The sequence below is a fragment of the Carya illinoinensis genome, chromosome 9, assembly GCF_018687715.1.
Source record: "Carya illinoinensis cultivar Pawnee chromosome 9, C.illinoinensisPawnee_v1, whole genome shotgun sequence".
In the NCBI taxonomy this organism is placed as follows: Eukaryota; Viridiplantae; Streptophyta; class Magnoliopsida; order Fagales; family Juglandaceae; genus Carya; species Carya illinoinensis.
Window position 1 is genome coordinate 24532776 of NC_056760.1, and position 19893 is coordinate 24552668.

The following is a 19893-nucleotide window of genomic DNA, read 5'->3' on the forward strand; positions in this document are numbered from 1 at the left end:
AGTGTCGAGCGAACATCGAGCGTTCTACTCTGCCTAAGTTCGCTCGAGCGGCCTGTCGAGCGAACATCGAGCATTTGACTCTGCCTGAATTCGCTCGAGCGGCCAAATGCCTCCGCTCGAGCGATCTCTTTTCCCGCAACTCGCTCGAGCCCACTGTCGAGCGAAAGTCAAGCGTTTGAATCTGCCTAACTTCGCTCGAGCGGCCAGAAGCCGCCGCTCTAGCAAAATGTACCATAATCCATATTAATTGGCAGTTGATAAAATTAGAATAGAAATTCATGCTTTTAATCAATTAAAATCACAATTTTGATTTATTCATTTTTCCATATAAAACCAATGATAAAGTAATGAAAGAATTAATATATATTGGTTCCAAAAGCATTAAAAATGCAATAATTCAACTCAATCAGAGGGCGTGTCAGGAGAAGCTTCCAACCTACCTGAATCTGAAGAAGAAACATGTATTGGATGATGCAACCTATGTGCTATGTAATCAAGGTATGGAAGATGCTGCTCGTGCTTTGTATTTTTGTTCGGAAGTAAGGAAGTGGGGGGTTTTTTGTTCTCAAATGGATAACATGCAATCTGAGTTGTCCTTTTGGGATCTGGCAAATTTGGCCCGAGTTAGAGGTTCTGATTCTTTGTTGGCCAGATTTGTAGCTATAACGTGGGGCCTTTGGTATAGAAGGAATAAAAGGATTTATGAGAATATTTTTATGCATTTTAATGTGACTGTTAATAATGCACTTTCTTTACAACAAGAATATGAACAGGTGCAGCTGTTTGATGTTTCAAATCAAAAGATTAATAAGGTGGTAAGATGGCATCCTCCTCCTAATGATTTTCTGAAATTGAATATTGATGGAGCCACTTTTCCTGAACATTCTGTTGCCGGGATTGGAGTGGTGTTGAGGAATCATAATGGGAAGGTTGTTGTGGCTTGTTCTAAGGTAGAGAAAGAAGTCTCCTCTACTGAGTTCATTGAGGCAGTTGCGCTTCTTAGAGGTTTATAGGTGTGTGTTCAATAGGGTGTCCCAAAACTTATGCTTGAAATCGACTGTTTGATTTTGGTTAATGCTTTGAATGAAAATTCTGAATATTTAACAGATTTTGCATTTATTCTTCAAGACATACGAAGACTTATGGAGGGTTTCCAAGAAGTTAAAATTGTGCATGTCAACCATTTAGGCAATTTGGTGGCTCATCTTTTGGCAAGACATGCTTGGTTGATTGATGATATTTGTATGTGGTGGGATTATTGTCCTTCTTTTGTTAGTCAAGCTATATGGCTTGATAAAATTGCTATTTGTAAGGATATTTGATTTGAATGAAAGGAAAGTCTGATTATCAAAAAAAAAAAAAAAGTAGGTGTGTCAATCTATATTGCCGATGTGGCAGGCATGATTTGAGAAAAGCTTATAAATTTAAATCTTGCAAATCATATTGTGACAAATCAATGATATGGATGGTGTATTCTGACACCAACTTCTGAATAGATCAAATGGATCACACACACACAGATATATATACATATATATATATGAGTTCTACAGATCAGCAAACTTAGACTACATATCCACTGAAGAAAAACAAATAAAAAGATAAAAAATAAAAATAAATGTGTGGTATAGGGCTACTGAGTATAATCTTTATGTATATGTGGGCATGCCCTATGTTTAGTTATCGGAATTATTAGAACGGCATTTGAATGATCACAAAGGTGTGTACGTACGTATTTGTCATGTGAAAGCACTAATATTCTGCAGCCAGTTTTCTTGACATAGCGTGAGGTCAAATTTCTTGTCCATCTTAAAAGAGTGTCGTTTTTAGTTTTTTATAATGGCAGTTTCGCACCGTTCTCCAGGAAATTAAATGGATGGTAGTCGTTGCACCTAATGCCAAATGTCTTCGATCGTAAATAATGGATGTTGTCCTTCAGGATATAAAATGTACAACATCGATCTATTAATATCTTCATTTATTGAAGGAGATGTTTGTATTAACTCATTAGAGACAGAGCTTTGAAAAAACTAAATATAGTCAACAGATATCATAATCATGAAACTTCAGTGGATTTACAATTTTTGGAGAGAAATTGTAATGAATGCTAAGTTGAATATTTTGAATATAAAAGATAATATTTGACATCTTGATTTAGAAAACCATCATGTGTACGTAACTCAATATTCTCCTTTTGATAGATTAATTTGAAGGCATAAATAATTATGATCACATATATATAAATCGCATCCCAAATGGTAGAATATCTCATTCAAGGTTACCCCGGCCCTTTTGATATGGGGTTGTTGCCTACAATATTTATCCATTCAGTATCAAATTTACACATGACGAGCTAGCCATGCATGCTTGCTTGCTTTCTGGATTGGAAATTCATTTCCTAGTCCGCGGAAGCCTCCAAATTAAAAAACAATAGTCAAAGACGCTGTCACCCCAAAAAAGAAAATTGTCACGAGGCTCCATTTTTCAAATAGAATAATATTTTTTTGGACCTGATCTACTTTTGTGATCTCAGAAGAAACTTATAACACATGTTGAGGAAACAATCAAAGCATGTTGCAGGAAACTGTTCAGAACAATGAGAAATACAGAAACGCAGGCTAGGACATAAACCCACTTTAGATGTTTACTTGTTCAAAAATTTGAAGAGCTTTTTCTTTGGGCGGCAGAGTTGGAGAAAGAGAGGCAGCGAAAGGTCTCTCTCTCTCTTCATTTGTTTATGGTCGGCTGCGAGTCAAAGCGGCCGTACTCTTTATACTTCACACTTGTCTGTATTTTTCGACACGTCAAGCTCTCAAATTTTTCTCATCTTTTTTCAACGATTATACAGCTTTACCCTAATAATAAATCTTTTAGACCTAAACACGATTGAGAGAGAGGCAGAGAGAGAAATTTGGCGCTTGATAAAAATACGTACAAATTTATTTCTTTGACGTATAGATGAGGTATGGCTTACATGCATGGTGGCTGGGCTTTGACCTAAGAGAATCGATCCCTGAAAGGATAGAGATAGACCTTCGAATTGTACGGGTAGAACATATATGCATGCATATATATATACATATATATATATATATATAGAGAGAGAGAGAGAGAGAGAGAGAGAGAGAGAGAGAGAGAGGTCAATTAATAATTGGCATTTCTGGCTATTTATGGACATCCAAGAGTTGTTGTGGTTCTTGGATCCATGTTATAGAGCTGACTTCATACACACAACTCACGATGCATGACTGAGAGGCATTGGCAATAATTTCATGAGGCAAATTAATTAAGTTGCCGCGAGGACTTTTTCAGCTTTTGTTTGGTTATTCAGTCGCCTAGCTAATATACCTCAAATTTTGAACGGCTGGCAGAGTTTGTAACTCATTTCGCGAAAGATCGCAATAGTGTTGATGTCGACTGAGATTTAAACGTGATTAGTTAGAGGGGATGAATCATGAATGGTTCGAAAATCAGAGATTAAATACATAAATCATGAATAAAATAAGGAAAAATTGAGATATTGTTATAATCCAGATTGAAGTTAAGACTTAATTAATATCTCTTAACAATTTTAGATTAATGATTGAATATTTAACAATTAGTATCAAAGCAAGAATCACGTCACAAATTCAAATTACGCAAGGGGAACTTATAGATCGGAACAAAATATCTTAGTACCGGGCATGTAATGGTGTTCTTTATAAAAGTTGTTCTTTGTAGTACTAATGATCAAATTAGTGGGGGCATTGTGAACTAATTACGAAGAAGTCTTTTTGGCAAGTCTCGTAAATCGGCATACTACTTAAGTGGGACCCATCCGTAGAAAATCTCCAATAGTAGTAATAGTTTTGGCATGGAAGGGTAATCATTGATAGAAACAACTCAATTATATATAACACATGAAAGTCTTCGGCTGCACTTACGGTGATTTGGGTTTTTTCTCGCTGACAGCCCCGTGAGATTTATCTAGCTAGTTGACATATATAGATCGATCCCGAGCAAAAAATGAGAGTACTGATCAACAGGGCGTATTTTGAATAGCTTGTTTACGAATGAAAATATTTTGAATAGCTGCTTGGAAGAAAAATCACATCCAGAATTTAGCTACCATTTATAAATCTACTATATATATATATTAAAAAAAAAACAATACAATCAATATAAATTCTCCCATAATCTTTGTAGACTTGGGGCTCATTTGGATATACAAGTATTCACAAGATTTTCATGTATATTCTAAAATATTTTTTTTCCAAATATTACATGAACATAAAGTATTTTCAATTTTTAATTTTTTCATTTAATTATTATCTAATCATTATATCTATATTTTCCAAACCTTCAAATAAAATATAAAAAATAATTCAACTTTTTCAAATCTCAAAACGAAAATTATATTAAAAAGTCATATTCAAAAAATATTTTGACTTTATAATATTTTTATTTAACTTTTTTTCTCTCATTTTCCTTAACCCAATAAAATATTTTAACACAAATTATTTTTTATTATTCACAAATATTCTTAGATATTCTAAGTACTATTCAAAGAGGCCTTAATCTTAGTGATCAATAGCCTTATTCAATCTACTAAAAACCCAATAATACCATTGAAGAACATCTCACCAACATACCGATGATCTCCAAGAACACAATTATAAAAAATCAACATTATATACGGTGGTTTATATATAGAAGAGGAAATTATTGTTTGGCACTATGACTTTATATCTCACGAAGTATGTATCTTTTCTAAAAACAATGAAGAACTCATTTCTAAAATCTTTAATTAATAGAATCGCACGTCATGATCATCATGAACCTGATCATGTTTGGAGATTTTCATTCGGAAATGAAGATCAAATTAAAAGTTAGCTCGATCAATTAAGCGACTGATCATCATCACGATTAATTAGTCGCATTGTCAAGTTCTGCCAAAATGGTAAGTAAAAACGTGGATGCTGTAAAAAATGGCATACGTATCCTTAAATACGGCCACGATTCAAATGTGCAATGAATTAAATTTGTCGTGTTATTAGTAATAGAGACGTGTGGAGAACGCATTCCCAAGACAAACGATTCTGTTTCCCCGCGTGAAGATTGATCGAGCACGCAATATTTACGGCCAAACTTCCATGGACTAGTCAAAAAAGCTCATCGATCTCTCGATCGAGCTGTCACAAATTTTATATACGTCCAGGAACTTCATTATTTGATTAACCTCGATCGAGCTGCATGGAATATTGCAACCGACTTCTCACTTCTTTCTGTTTGTATTATTAGCTGGTCTGTTTGGCGGCATGCACGAGATCACTAGTACTTTACTCACGGCCTGCCGCCATGGCACATTTACGTGATATAATTGAGGATTATATATGCCAGAAAAGTTTGAAACTAGAAAGGAAGCAGACAAATCAGAAACGATTATCTCAAGCATGCGAATTTGCGATTGTAAACTGTATTCATTTCAAGCTTCATTTCAGCCACTTACATGTGTACACAGTGTGGCAATGAAGACTTAATCTTGATAATATTGTGAGGGAAAAAGAGCACGAGTTGAAAAGAGATAAGTAACCCTGAAGTCTGCCCGCCCATGCAGTTAAGTAGCCAGTTAGATTGATAGATAATTTTGGGTTGAAAACTTGAAATATAATTTTCACCTAATTTCAGTACTGCAGATTTTTATATATATAACCGCAAAACCTTTTATGCCTTTATATATATATATATATATATATATGCAGTACCTAACTTATATAAAAACATAAAAGCTTGCATATTTTAATCTGGCAATTTGAACTAAAGTCAACAAAAAAGGACAAGTACTTTCGTTGTCCTTATTAATTAATTTTATAATAAATCCCTATTCCATCAGTTTGACTAATTCAGAAAAATCTTATTTACTTTTATTTTTTTAAAATATAATTTTAAAATATTTTGACAGATCAACACTTTTTCAGTAATTTAAAGTCAAATCCAACAACTAATATGAGTAATCTCCCTGTAATAAGGATCGATCAGCGGAAGAAGACCACAAAAGGGGAGAATGATTTTGGAATCTCTTTCTAACATTAATTATGTTGAGATTGCAAAAGGTAAAAACTTTAGATTGGGTTTGAGTAGTAAGACAATTTCATATTTTTATGAATGATAGTGAAAACGTAATCAAAGAATAATGATAAATTAATATTGAATAGTAGTGAATAGTTGTATAAAATAGTAAAAACTAGTCTCAGAATTTTCGGCCCCTTGGTATTTTTTTATTAATTCTAGTTAATTCCTTAATTTGTGCCAATTCTTTATGAATCTAAACAAAATTATTTTGATATTGCAACTCTAATTTTAATTAAGTTAACCATATATTTATTTATACTAATTACTCCTAATATTTTTCAGTTAATTCAGACTCGCTATTCTATAACAAATCAGGGCGGGTTGAGTCCAGGAGCTTTTATCTTTGTAATAATTTCCAAACGAAATAAGTATTTAAAAAATGTTACTCATCATCCTATATAATAGATTTTTTATATTTAAAAATTTTTTGAATTTTATTTTGATTAAATTAATTCAATTCTTCCACTTATTATTTATTTATATATTATATAGTTATTATAAAAATAAAATAAAAAATATATATAATATACAGAAATAATAAGTAAAATTATTGATTTGAATTATTGTCTTTGCAGGACAAACATCCTCGATTGAGGAATCGAAGGAGCAGCAAATGGCCACAAATTTCAAACATTGCAAAGACAATTTTAAAATCCACGAAAGGGAACCTGCTCAGAGTCTCAATTTCGTGCCCAAACCTTTACAATTCTACAGTGTACTTTCACGCAATGATTGTCATCTGATTAATGCTTATCAAGAAATAATATTATTAAGCCCACGTGTCCCCAATGCTGACGCAATTAATATTTTTAGGTCCTGCTGGAGGTTTGACACTGGAGCAATTAATGATAAGGATAAAAGAGACACAAGCAGCACAAGATCCACGCCATGATTTTTCAATAAAGCAAAACCCCACCCTTTTCTTTTATCTGTGGTCCCCACTCTTTTGAGTCGCCGCTTGAACCCCGACACGTACCCTCCACTCCTTTTAGTCAAAGTCTCCATTACCAATAATCCCCATGCAAAATATTACTTTTTTAGTACGTGATAAGACAGTTGTCCTCACAGGTGGCATGGACAGGTGTCTCTCCCAGTTTCTCCGGCTGCCTTCTCCGGCCATATCGCCGGGCTCTTAGTCTCACTGTCGGGGATCATCGAAACCAGTCTATTCTTTCAAACTATGATTTAGTACAAGAAATCATAAACCAGTCTGATCAGTACTTCATTAATTTATATATGATCATTATCTACCTTGTTGATGTTGTATACCATTGTTTTTTGGATTGTCTTGTTTCTATCTCCTTTTAGACAAAATACCTCCTTGGGGATAGGCAGAAGGAGGAGTTACCATATTGAAAATTATTAAAATTTTAGAAGATATAATTCTTGTGAATATTTATGTAAAACTTATTTCTAAAAAAGAGAAAAAATATTTCACCTTTAAATTAGTGGTGTGATTTTTTGGAGAACATATTATGGACACACACAAATACATACATACATACATACATATATATATATATATATATATATATATAATCTACTCGTGCTTGTCTGTCTTTTTTATTTTCTGTGCCTCTCGTGTTTGTCTGCCCATGCATCATGCATTTGACTTAAGTTGATAAGTTCAATACTAGGCTGAGGGTTTTTCTTAATAATATAATCAGAATATGATTGCAAAAACCGAGGGAAAAAGCGAGTACAATGGCATATCGAAAAGGGAAACATATGATTCAATAAACATCAAAAAGTAGATCTTGCTAATTCCTGATACAGTAAGATTAACAATATGGTACTAATTAATTATTGGGAAACGTTTTTCACGTATCATTGATTCCATCATGAGTTCACATCCCAGAAAATATAAAAGACTTTTCCAATCTGCAGTTTTTGACATTACACAAAATCATTAACATCCAAGATATCTGTGATTTCAAATTTCAACATGTTGCTGCAATAGCTCTCCCTCTCATCTTCAGTACTGTTCCCATTGACATATGTTGAATTTGAATTCAATGGTTTTGGGCTCGATGAAGGAGTCGAGAAAACTGACGCGAAGCTGAAATTCTGGTTGCTGTTTTTGGAGTACTGGAAAGTTGATGATTCAGAAGAAGGATCCATCATAGTTTGACGATCGGACCCATAATTGTAATAACTTGGTATAGAAACATAGTCTTCAGTAAAATCTAAAGGCATCCCATTGCTTTGCCACTCGGTTGGTTGAGAGTTCGAGGAGCTGAAGTGGGTCAAATTTGATGGGAACTGCTCTACATTGGGCTCCATGATTTGTGCCTCACTAGGAAATGAAACACAGGGGTTACTCACTGTAGTGCAACATGGAATTTCTTGAATAGGCGCATGAAGTTCTTCGGGTACTTGGACAAGCTGTGCAATTTGGTTTTGTATTTGGGGATTGCAAAGCTGGTTTTCTTGAAGATTTTGAAGAAGCAAGTTTGGCTTTTCATGGTGGCCGGATGACATAAAAGATGTGGCTAGCCTTAAAAGTTCTGGATTCACTAAGGTTTGGACCCCAAGAACCCTTGACACGTTCATCTGAGATGGATTGTAAAGCGAGGAATTCAGAATTGAGGAGAGGTCGAGAAGATCGAGACGTGGACTGTGAGTCACCGGATCAATTCCCATTCGTAGGAGCCTCTTTCTAATGTGTGTGTTCCAGTAGTTCTTGATTTCATTGTCTGTCCTTCCAGGCAACCGAGCTGCAATGGCAGACCACCTATGACAAACATGGCAGACAAATTAGCAAAAAGAGTTTTGAGGATGACACAAAACCGAAAAAGCCCATAGTTAGAGCTTGGTATTCTAGAAGACGAAAAATTCTTACTTGTTTCCCAGTATACTATGCAGCTGAATAATTGTCTCCTCCTCTTCAAAAGAAAACCTGCCTCTCTTAATATCGGGTCTCAGATAGTTAGTCCATCGAAGACGGCAGCTCTTTCCGCACCTTTGAAGTCCTACGCAATTTAAAAAGTGACATGAAAACCTGATTAGCATATACTACTACGCGGTAGTGTCCATAAACAACCTTAAAAATATGTATCACGAAGAAAAGAAAGTTTTAAGACAAGTCACATACCGGCATTCTTCGGTAACGTTCTCCAATTGCCATACCCATGTTTCTGAATATAATCCATGAGTTTCTGGTCTTCCTCCGGCGTCCAGGGCCCTTTCTTGAGGCCGCTTTTGTCACAACAAGGTGCTCTACCCATGGCTGAAAAGTAATCAGCTAGAGCTATGCTTCTGTCTTCTAGAAGTTAATTATATATTAAGCCTTCTTTGAGGCAATATTGTTTCGTTTGGTTGAAACGAGAAACAGAGATGTTCAACAGGGAGAGGTTTCGAGCTAAAATGGAAACAGAGATAGCAAATAATGTAGGGTCCGTATGGAAACGTACTTGTATAAATAGCGAGGGGAAGGAAAGGTTGTAAGAAACCATGAGAGAAGTCAAACGGATTCGGTGCCGTCCGCGATTTATCACTATGGCAACGTGTCCTCGATCTCTCTCTCTCTCTCTCTCTCTCTCTCTCTCCTCGAAGAAAATTGTCTATCTTTTTCCGGCGGGGAGTATGAGTACTAGCTTTCTGGGTTCGTATAATAGCTGTCACCAACAACGTCATGATACATGGCTCCACGCTATAAGCTGGGTTCGCTTCAATCAGCTGGCTTATTGGCTAGCCAGCCTTCTAGAGGCCAAAGTGTACACGTGTAGAGGCCAGAGTGTTTGGACAGCGTATTTGTACAAGATCAATACCGTGGGTAATTGCTAGTCCCACAGGGGATGCATCCGAGAGTGGATCTCTATTAAAAAAAAAAAATTTAAAATTTATTTTATTTAATAATTAAGAAAATATTTTTTAATAATATTATAAATTATTTTTAAATATTTAAAGATATAAATAAATAATTCAAAAAAAAATTCAATTAATCTTATGAGGAGCCATTCACGTGCTACATCCTCGTAATACGGCTCCTGGGTAATTTAAGCAAGCGTAATACTAGTGTGTCACCTGAGCTGTACCACTCAAGTATATCATTTGGTAAATTTTTTATTTTTATTTTTATTTTTTTATTTAGTGATTAAGAAAATAATTTTAAATATATTGATATATTTTTTTATTTTTTAAAAATATTTAAAAAAATATGAAAAAAATTAAAAAAACATATTTATATATATATATTAACTGGGCGGCACAGTCTGATGCTTTAAGCAACCTTTTTTTTTTTTTTTTAATTAGAAAGCATTTCATTAATTGGTTGTACGGAATATATATTTCAAAATCGTTATATATATATATATATATTGGATGTAGTAGAAGACGTGGTATAAACAGAAGGGGATTGAAGATTAGCATTTAATGCATGAACCAATAATAGAGGTTTGGGTGTTTGCCGAAAAATAGGAGAACATTTATTGTGCGGATTGCGATAAGCGGAAGGGGCTCTCCCTCAATTTCAAGATAAGGCTTTTTCTAGTATGACTAATAAATCAAATGTTGCTATTAATATATATTTCTTTAATAATGAAGAAAATAACTATTAATAAACTTATAATTTTTTTTATGTTTTTAATAATAAAAAATATTTAAAAAATACTTAAAAAATAAAATAAAATAAAAAACTCATTTACACTTATGTATATATTTGATGGACATGTTTGGTAAGTATCATTGTCGGGAGCTATATATGGGTTCATTGTAGAGTTGTGTTAGGCTGCTACCCAACAATGAACGATGGCGTGCTGTCTAACACAAATGAATTTTCTTTTCTTTTATATATATATATATATATATTTAAATATTTTTAAAAAATAAAAAAATATACCAATACATTAAAAGCTATTTTCTTCATTATAAAGTAAAAAAATTAATTTGAGTAGTTGTAATTTAAAGCGGTAAACTTGGGACGGCATAGTAAATTTATTCTTCATTGTAAAAGTGGACTATACTTAAAATCCTTGGTATCAGTAAGTTATATAAATAAATAAATAAAAATAAGATATTAGATAATTATAAGTAAGAAGTTGGTAATTAAGTAATCAATTTGGAGAATAAGTGATTTGGATTATGGACAACCATGCATAAGGTTAAGAAATAAGTATTATTAATCGTCCTTTACGGCATGCATAACGTTGTTGACTTGAAACAGTAAATAAGTACTGGCCGCCAAGCATGTTGTTTTGAAGAGTAGATCCCTTTCTCATCACATTTGACAAAAAGTCGAAATTTGATTTATTGTCAAGAAAAATTTGTTCATTGACTTCTGATAAAATCTATTGATGATTGATCTGCTAGCTGTTACAATTTGTCGGTCGGTATACAGCACTTAGGAAAATTGGATAATTATTTTTTTTATAAGTTAAAAATGGATAATTAATTAGTTATGGCTTCGATCTCCCCCACTCTTTTTTTTTGGTTACTTTTTCTATTTTTTGTGATCAATACACCAAAGTAGTATATATATGTTGAACATCTAGAAATTTTGCCACCAACTCCAGTTGAGCAGAAAGGTAACTAAGGATTATTATTTTTTCTAGTTTTTTTTTCACTAATTTAAAGGCAATTAAGGACCTATTAATGATGAACTATTATATATACATATAATTAATATTTCTATAAGGCAAATTTAATATTTAGTATTTGGCTCTTGAAATAGTCAATTTCAATGGGTTTGTAAAAGTTTTATCTTATTCAGTACTTTAGAGGTAGTTTATATTGAGAAATACTCAACTTATCTAATATTATATCATTTCATCATTACAATTTTTTTAAAAATTCACATAAAATATAATATTTTTTTAAATTTCAATTCAATTTTTTTAAATTCTAATTAAAAAATTTCAAATTCTAAATTAATAATAATATTAAAAATAATATTCTAACAATATTTATATAACTTTTAGCTTTCATCTAAAACAATTTCATCTTATTTCATTATTCTAGCAACCTCTTAAGCATGGTTTGAAAAAAGTCATAGGCAGACCCATACTCCATTAATACAACATTGAAGGAAGTAAGGGAGGGAAAGTTGTTGATTATATGTGGAACAAAAATTTTATGTGTAATCACTTTTACATACTCATTTGTACACTCTACTAATGTAATTGGATGCGTCACTTTTGTTAATATAAAATAACATTTTTAGACAACCACATCAGTAGAGTGCATAAAAAGTATATAAAAGTGACTTTATGTATAACTCTATCTAAAAAAGAAAGTCTTTTTTTCCAGTTCTTTTACAAAGATTTCCAATACTTAACATAGCAGATCAGGGCAATAAGCTCTAACAAACTCGATTACACTTCCACAACAATGCTATAAAAAAAGAAAATATACTAAAAAAAAGTGAGAAAGAGGGCCCAATTTATGGTCCAATCTTAGATTTTCTTGATGGATAAAGTATCAAGAAAAAAACTACTATGAAAGTAGTCAAAATGTCGTTCCAGTAAGTTAAGAAAATCATTATTTTGTCTGTTGTGGTGATAACTATAGCATGAAATGGTGCATTTTTGTAGTAGGTTATAATTGGAAAATCGCTCAAGAACTCATTTTCCTCATCCTCAACTATAAGAGTACCATGAGAAGTATTCTAAAATATATAGTTTGAGAAATAGTAACAGTTCCAGTGGGATGACACAACAAGAAATGGAAATCTATAAAGTCGAATCCAACTCCTTCTCTCTCTAAAATGAGTTATCTCCATCTCTCCCTAGGTGAGAGAACCTCCTCTTTGTAGTAATTCTTACACATTCTGCTTCAACTTCTACCAACAGGTACCAAACATAAACAGATTCACTCCTAAACCAAAAGCATTAGACACATGGCAAGACCTTTAATTGAAAGTTTCTGAACTTATCCTAGAGGAACCAAGAAGATGGAACACAATAGTCTTACACACACTCTCCACTCAAGAATCAATGACTGAAATTCAAAAAATACATCTTACAGAACATCAATATCACAACCAACTAGGCACTCTAAGAGGACACAACATTCCTCTGGCCATTTTTCTGTCAAGTCAACTTACGATGCTATTGTCATCCAACACAATGATCAAAATACAGTTTACTCCACTAACATATGAAAAAAACTCTGGCCTTTAAAGCTTCAAGATCGTCTTAAGTAATTCCCATGGAAAGTGCTAAATGACATATTGCCTACTAAGACACTTCTTAGTAAGTGTATAATACTTTCTGAAAACAAAAAAAAATATGTCCAATTTGTCAATAGGAGGAAGAAACCACTAAACATTTGATTTTAAATTGTTCATTCACAAGAATATTCCTATGGAGACAATCACCTTGGCCACTGGATATATCATCCTTCAGGCCTCTAGGATTTAAGAGCTAGATTGAAACTATCTAAAACCCTACCACCAAGCTAAATCTCTCGAACAAACAAGCTCACTAGTTCCAGATTTGTGTTGTTTTGGCAAAGGATAACATTTGGTTTATTAGAAATAGAAAATTCACAATGACAGTAGCCTAGCAGCAGAACAATTTGTACAAAAAAACCATAGATATGTATCAGGAACATTGCAAAGCATCCGAGTGAGGAAAGCTGCAGAATACAGATCTAGATAGAATCTACCAGAATCAAAGGGTACTTTTTCAATCACATTTGATGTTGTAGTAAGAAATAAAGGAAGCACATTAGTAGCAGTTTGCGTATCAAAAAGGGGAGAAATTCAGTTTGTACTCACCATATTCATATGGAGTACTGACCCTAATCAAGGTGGATGGTGGTGGAGGCCAATCCACCCCTAACATCCGCACTGGAGGACCGCCACGGGGGGTGAGGTTGAGGCTCAAGCGCCCAACTCTTCCATGGGTCCATGCAGAGTCGGGGCTAGCGGCCACTTGTCTAAGAGGTGTGGGTAGCACCCCTAGATGGATGTATTGTATGTAAGAGAAGAAAATTCTAAAATCTAAAAAATTAAAAGGGGGGGGGGGGGGGGGGAAGAACTTAAAACAGTTTTTAGTAATTAGTAGCACCTTTGGTTAGAGACTAGATAAAACTAGTTTTAAATCCTCCAACCATGTGCTACTCGCAAAAGGTTTCATTTTCTTAGTATCCAAACGAGCCTTAAGACCCTAAAATAAGTATTTTTTTTTTTTAATATATATAGCCACTCTTCCCAAATATGTAAAATTGTATGTAAAAGTGTCTCAACCACTTTATCTAGTCAATACTGCATATTCAAATGTTATAATATTCATCTACTCAGATTTCCCCTAGGTCTTTTTAAAGAATGATAGGTTGGTATTTTTTTTGCTGTGGGTGGATAGTGGGCAGATGACTGTGGGGGCAATCTGCCCCCTGACATTTGGCCTGGGGGCACCCATGAATGGGAGGCGGGGCTAGAACTTAGGACCCCAACTCTCCAACTTGCCTATGCAGGGTTGGGGCCGGCCGCCACCTATTCAGGAGGTGGGGACAAACCCCTAGATGGATGTATGGCAGGTAAGAAGGAAAAGGTTCAAGTTTAAAAGATCAAAAAAAGAAAAGAAAAAGGCTTGGAACATTGAACTTTTACTAATTAGTACCACCTTTGGTTAGAGACTAGTGTAAAACTTTATTTAATTTACATCCTCCAACCCTAAAATAAGAAGTTTCAACCCAAAAACTAGTTATGCTAATTAATTTTTAGAATGCCTCTCGTTACCACTCCAGCCGTGTCTTGTAGTAATAGGCTAGTAGATGCCAACGGTTTGCAGGGTAGTTGGAAATAATGTACGAGGTTGCGACGATGCCCCATGCATTTGCCCCTTGACGTGTCCTTGTCACGTGATGGTCACGTCAATCATTATTAAAAAAAGAAGGAAAATAATATCATAATATCATTCATTCCTAGTTATGCTATGAGTTGTTTTTTGTTCCCAAAGTCTTTGTTGTATGAGTTAGAGATGATGTTGGCTAAATTTTGATGGGACAATCAATCTCAGGAAAATAAAATACATTGGTGTAAATGAGAGAACTTGTGCGTTTCCAAATTTCAAGGAGGGATGGGTTTTAGAAATCTTCATCTTTTTAACTTAGCCCTTTTGACAAAACAAGGTTGGAGACTCTTAAGAAATGAGGATTCTCTACTTTACAAAATTTATAAAGCCAAGTATTTTCCTAATACAAGATTATTTGATACCAAAGTTTGTGCAAACTCATCTTACATTTGGAAGGAAATTTGGGAAGCTCTTGATTATTTGAAAAAAGGTTGCAAGTTGCAAGTGGCGTGTGGGGAATGAAAAATCTGTTAGAGCTTTTAAAGACCCTTAGATCCTAGATTTTTTTTGGTGTTCTAGCCCTTGTTGAGGTTGATGAGGATTTAAAAGTCCATTCTTTGATAGATGAAAGTACAAGTTGGTGGAATGTTCACATGGTGAGAGCTCTATTCAATCAAAATGTGGTACAACAGATCCTGAAATTGCAAGTTTCAGTAAACTCTGAAGATTCTTTATTTTGGGTTCATGAGAAGAATGGAAGCTACTCAGTCAAGAGTGCCTACAAAGATCTTCAACAGAGGCTACTTCAAACAAGGGGGCAGTCTTCTAGAGTAAGATCAGATGTTGTTTTTTGGAAGTGCTTATGACAACTTAAACTTCCAAAGAAGATGAAGTTTTTTGCATGGAGGGCTTGTGAGGAGAAACTTCCAACTTTCTTGAATTTGAATAGGAAACATATGCTAGAGGATGATAACTGTGTGTTGTGCAATCATGGTACGGAAGATGCTGCTCATGCTTTATATTATTGCTCTGAGGTGAGGAATGTTTTGGAGGGATTATTGTTTTCAACTGGACAATGTGAATTCTGATTTGTCTTTTTGGGATTTGGCAAACTTGGCCCGAGAAAGAGGTTCGACTCATTGTTGTCTAGATTTGTAGCTATTACTTGGGGACTTTGGCATAGAAGGAACAAATGGATTTATGAGCATGTTTCTTTGCATATTAATGTGGTTGTAAATAATGTTATTTCTTTACAACAAGTATATGCACAGGTGCAAATTTTTTATGTTTCTAATAAGAAGATCAACAATGTGGTATGTTGGCATCCTCCTCCTATGAATTATTTGAAATTGAATATTGATGGGGCTATTTTTCCTAATCATAATATTGTTGGGATTTGAGTGGTGTTGAGGGATCATAATGGTGATGTTATAGTAGCTTGTAATAAAGTTGAAAGGGAAGTCTCCTCTACTAAATTTATTGAGGCTATTACTTTATTAAGAAGCTTACAGTTGTGTGCTCAATGGGGTGTTCCAAAATTTTTGCTTGAAACTGATTGTTTGATTTTGGTTAAGGCTTTGCATGTCAATTCTGAGTTTCTAACAGATTTTGAGTTGATCATTCAACACATTCACAGGCTTATGGCTGGTTTTCAAGACGTCCAAGTTGTGCATGTCAACCGGTTAGGCAATTTGGCTACTCATCGTTTGGCTAGACATGCATGGGTAATTGATGATATTGTCATGTGGTAAGATTATTGTCCTTCTTTTGTTAGTCAAGCTATTTGTCTTGATAAACTTTCAATTTGTAAGGATGTTTGATTTGAATGAATGTAAATCTGGTTATCGATAAAATAATAATAATAATAAGAGGCTAGGAAGATTTCCTAGAGATAGGAGAGTTTTTTATTTCTTAAATTTCTTACCATCTAAACAGAGATTAAGGAAGACAATAGACAAAAAATTAAAATTTCGGAACCTCTTGAATGATTTTGTGTTTTTCACTTATATTTTTATTTTTGTTTTTCTACTAATGGTTGATGAGGCCACCATGGGCAAATATCGGGAGCACCCTAGCATTTTCCAATAATGTAACACCCGATCCATAATTGGTTTTGTTGGAATCCACATACACCAGCTTCCCTTGAATCGAACGGATAAGACTGAGTATATTTGTTCAAAACTATCGGTGTCCGCCAGTTTTGGACAAATGTATGCCGTTTCATGCAGAATTTGGCACTAGATATCCAAATTAAAACTTGAAATATTTAATAGCATGTGTGTGATTAGTTATTGTACCTTTTAACAAAAAATTGATGGATCTGCTCTTCATTAGAGGGTATAAAATAGTTGTTTACACTCTAACTTTGATTTTAGGTATTTTCTTTTATTATTTGTCAGTGACAATCCCTTCCGCTACTTTTTCTTTTCTTAAAAAGTATGGAAGTTTTTATTACTATTTGGACTAAATAATGCTAACCACTTCATGATCGTGATCTGCGTGCATTTTCTAGCTTATCTTTGACAGCATACATTAGTCTTTGTTGGTAAATATAAAAGAAAAATTGAATTACTTCTTATCTTGCTATATATGAGAAGAACATGATCTATATATAGAATAGTCAAGCAATGGAATCTCATAGCTGGACCAATGATATATAACAAAAGCCCACTTACAGTACCTCTGAGCTAGCTAGCTAGGGACAACCTTGCGTGTCGTAAGACACAATACTTCGATCCTTCTTTAAAATTTAAATTTGAGTACTTACAAAATTTAAATGAGGTAAAAAATTTTTGTTAAAAATTAAATAAAATATTATTATAATATAATTTTTTAATATTAATTTTATTTTAAAATTAAAAAAAAATTAAATTATTTATTATATTTTATATAAAAATTTAATAAAATTATAATGATTAGACGATATAAGATAAGATAGTTTAGTTATCAAACTGGCCTAAAAGGTTTTTCTTGAAAATATCTGAAAACGTTCTAATAGAAATATTCTTTGTTATTCTTAAAGAACAAGAAAATTAGTGTCTTTCGGTGGAATTACATATATAGCTAGCGTCCTAAAATATATTTTAAAAATCTTTTTTGGTTCAAATAAAAATTTAAAAAACAAATATCCCATCTAACCTCTCCAAAAGGTTTTAAAAAGGAAAATGTTTTGATCTTCTTCCAAAATTCGAAAATCCTCTCCTAACTCCATCTATATATGATCTTTTAGTCTCCACAAAAATATATTAAAAAATGTATCTAGCTAGATTTTTTAAAATCCAAGAAATTTCCCACCAAGATCAAAATAAAGTAAAAAAAAAAAAAAAAAAACTCGGCAGTCATGTATAGATATTTTTGCAAAAATCAAAAGCCTTATTTTTCTAAGTAATTAAAAGGTTTTCTTCTTTTCTTTTTTTATTTTTTATAAACCCTAGAAATTTATTATTCTTTTATCATCCTCTAAGTCCCTTCAATAGTACTTCTTTTTTATCTTCGCAATATATTTCGTACATGGACAAGAAAATATGATGTATTTTTTCGCATTATTCAAACTGAAAACTTTTACATGAATTTCAAGTTTGATGAAAATTAATTGTTATATATTGAATAGGCATGCATGAAATGGAATCAATTATATATATATATATATATATTTCTCACTATATATAACAAAATATATGCATGCTATTTGCATATAATAACACGTATATATACATACACAAACATTATCATCATCTTATGTCTATACCAATAGATGGGTCGAGAGTATTTGCTCTTGATCAGTTATATAATTAAAATAATTAAATTTTCATCTTCTTATTAATTTAGCTTTTTAATAATATAGGGTCATGTAATTTTGAGTTCAAACCTTCATTTCACGCTTCTAACATTCACATAAAAGTTTTTCTCAGGAAAACAAGTTACCCACGTGAAGTAAAACAATTTTTACTAATACAAGCCGACCGACCACACAAATGGCGCAAACAAGTTGTCGGGAAGCCGACCATATGGCTCATGAGCATCGTTTTGATATGTACGTACACGCTCAGTGTGCAAGCAAGACCTTTTTCATTCATGCATGACGGCCGGCCCCCATGTACGATCGATCCTTCCTTCCATTATTATTAATTTTTTTCGCCCTTAAATATTAGGACTATTTTAGGTATCGTGTTTTTTGGGACTTGACCTATACGTGTCACCATGCAATTAATAGGCTCTAAAGTGGGGACAAGACTCTATCAAGTCATTGTTTTGTGTAGAAATTAACAAGTCTCCTTGCGTTCTTGACGTGTTAGAATCATAAGTCATGCCAAATAGAAAATTAAATCGTTAATCTCGATCTATAGCTAGGACTCCAAACTCCATGAGCGTGGTGCTTGATCTTCTGTAAAGCAGGTGTATGAATTTGCTATTCGTTGATCTATATTATGATCATGCATGCAAATTTTAAATCATTCCCAATGAATTAAAGCTGGATGACAAACTGATCTGTAGGAGCTAGCTAGCTAGGCAAAAATCTCATAATCATTTTGTATCTAATTAAATTTAATTCATACCCTAGAAATTAGATCGATCTAGTTTTCCTTGGATACGGTGATCTTACGGTACGGGGTCTTTTCTCTTGCCGTTAATGTAATTAATTGTCGAGACTCAAAAGTTAAAAAGAGATAAATTTTAGTTGTTTTATTTATATTGAGATAGTGCAATTAATTAGCAAGGAGTTAATACGTTGCATGATAGGTCTAGCTAGGCCGCCTAACAACCTGTTGATCCTGCTGATGAGGTAGTGAAGGCTGCATGCACTCGTGGCGATTTCAGCAACACACATGCAATGCCTCTGGTTCCCAGTTGGTGATTTTTTAAGGAGATTCACAGCCTGTGCATGGCCAGATTCTTGCCAGTCGACGTTCGTCTTTTCAACGTATCACGAGATCATTGCAGATATAATTTGCTGCAGTCTCTCATTGAAGATATTGCAACTAAAAAGTTGTTCATAGTACATATCAACTGGCACATAATCTTACTAACAAATATGTAAAATTATGGG

At 33.5% G+C, this 19893-nt stretch overlaps 1 protein-coding gene across 1 annotated transcript; it reads right to left on the bottom strand.

Annotated features, from left to right (window-relative positions):
* Positions 1–7816: 7816 nt before the first annotated feature.
* LOC122275291 (transcription factor MYB102-like) lies at positions 7817–9623 on the bottom strand. The gene is made up of 3 exons (XM_043084288.1): positions 9206–9623; positions 8954–9083; positions 7817–8845 (listed from the first exon to the last, which is right to left on the bottom strand). Exons 1-3 carry the CDS (start codon positions 9336–9338, stop codon positions 8008–8010), a joined length of 1101 nt encoding a protein of 366 aa, XP_042940222.1. The 5' UTR covers positions 9339–9623; the 3' UTR covers positions 7817–8007.
* Between the last annotated feature and the right edge of the window lie 10270 nt (positions 9624–19893).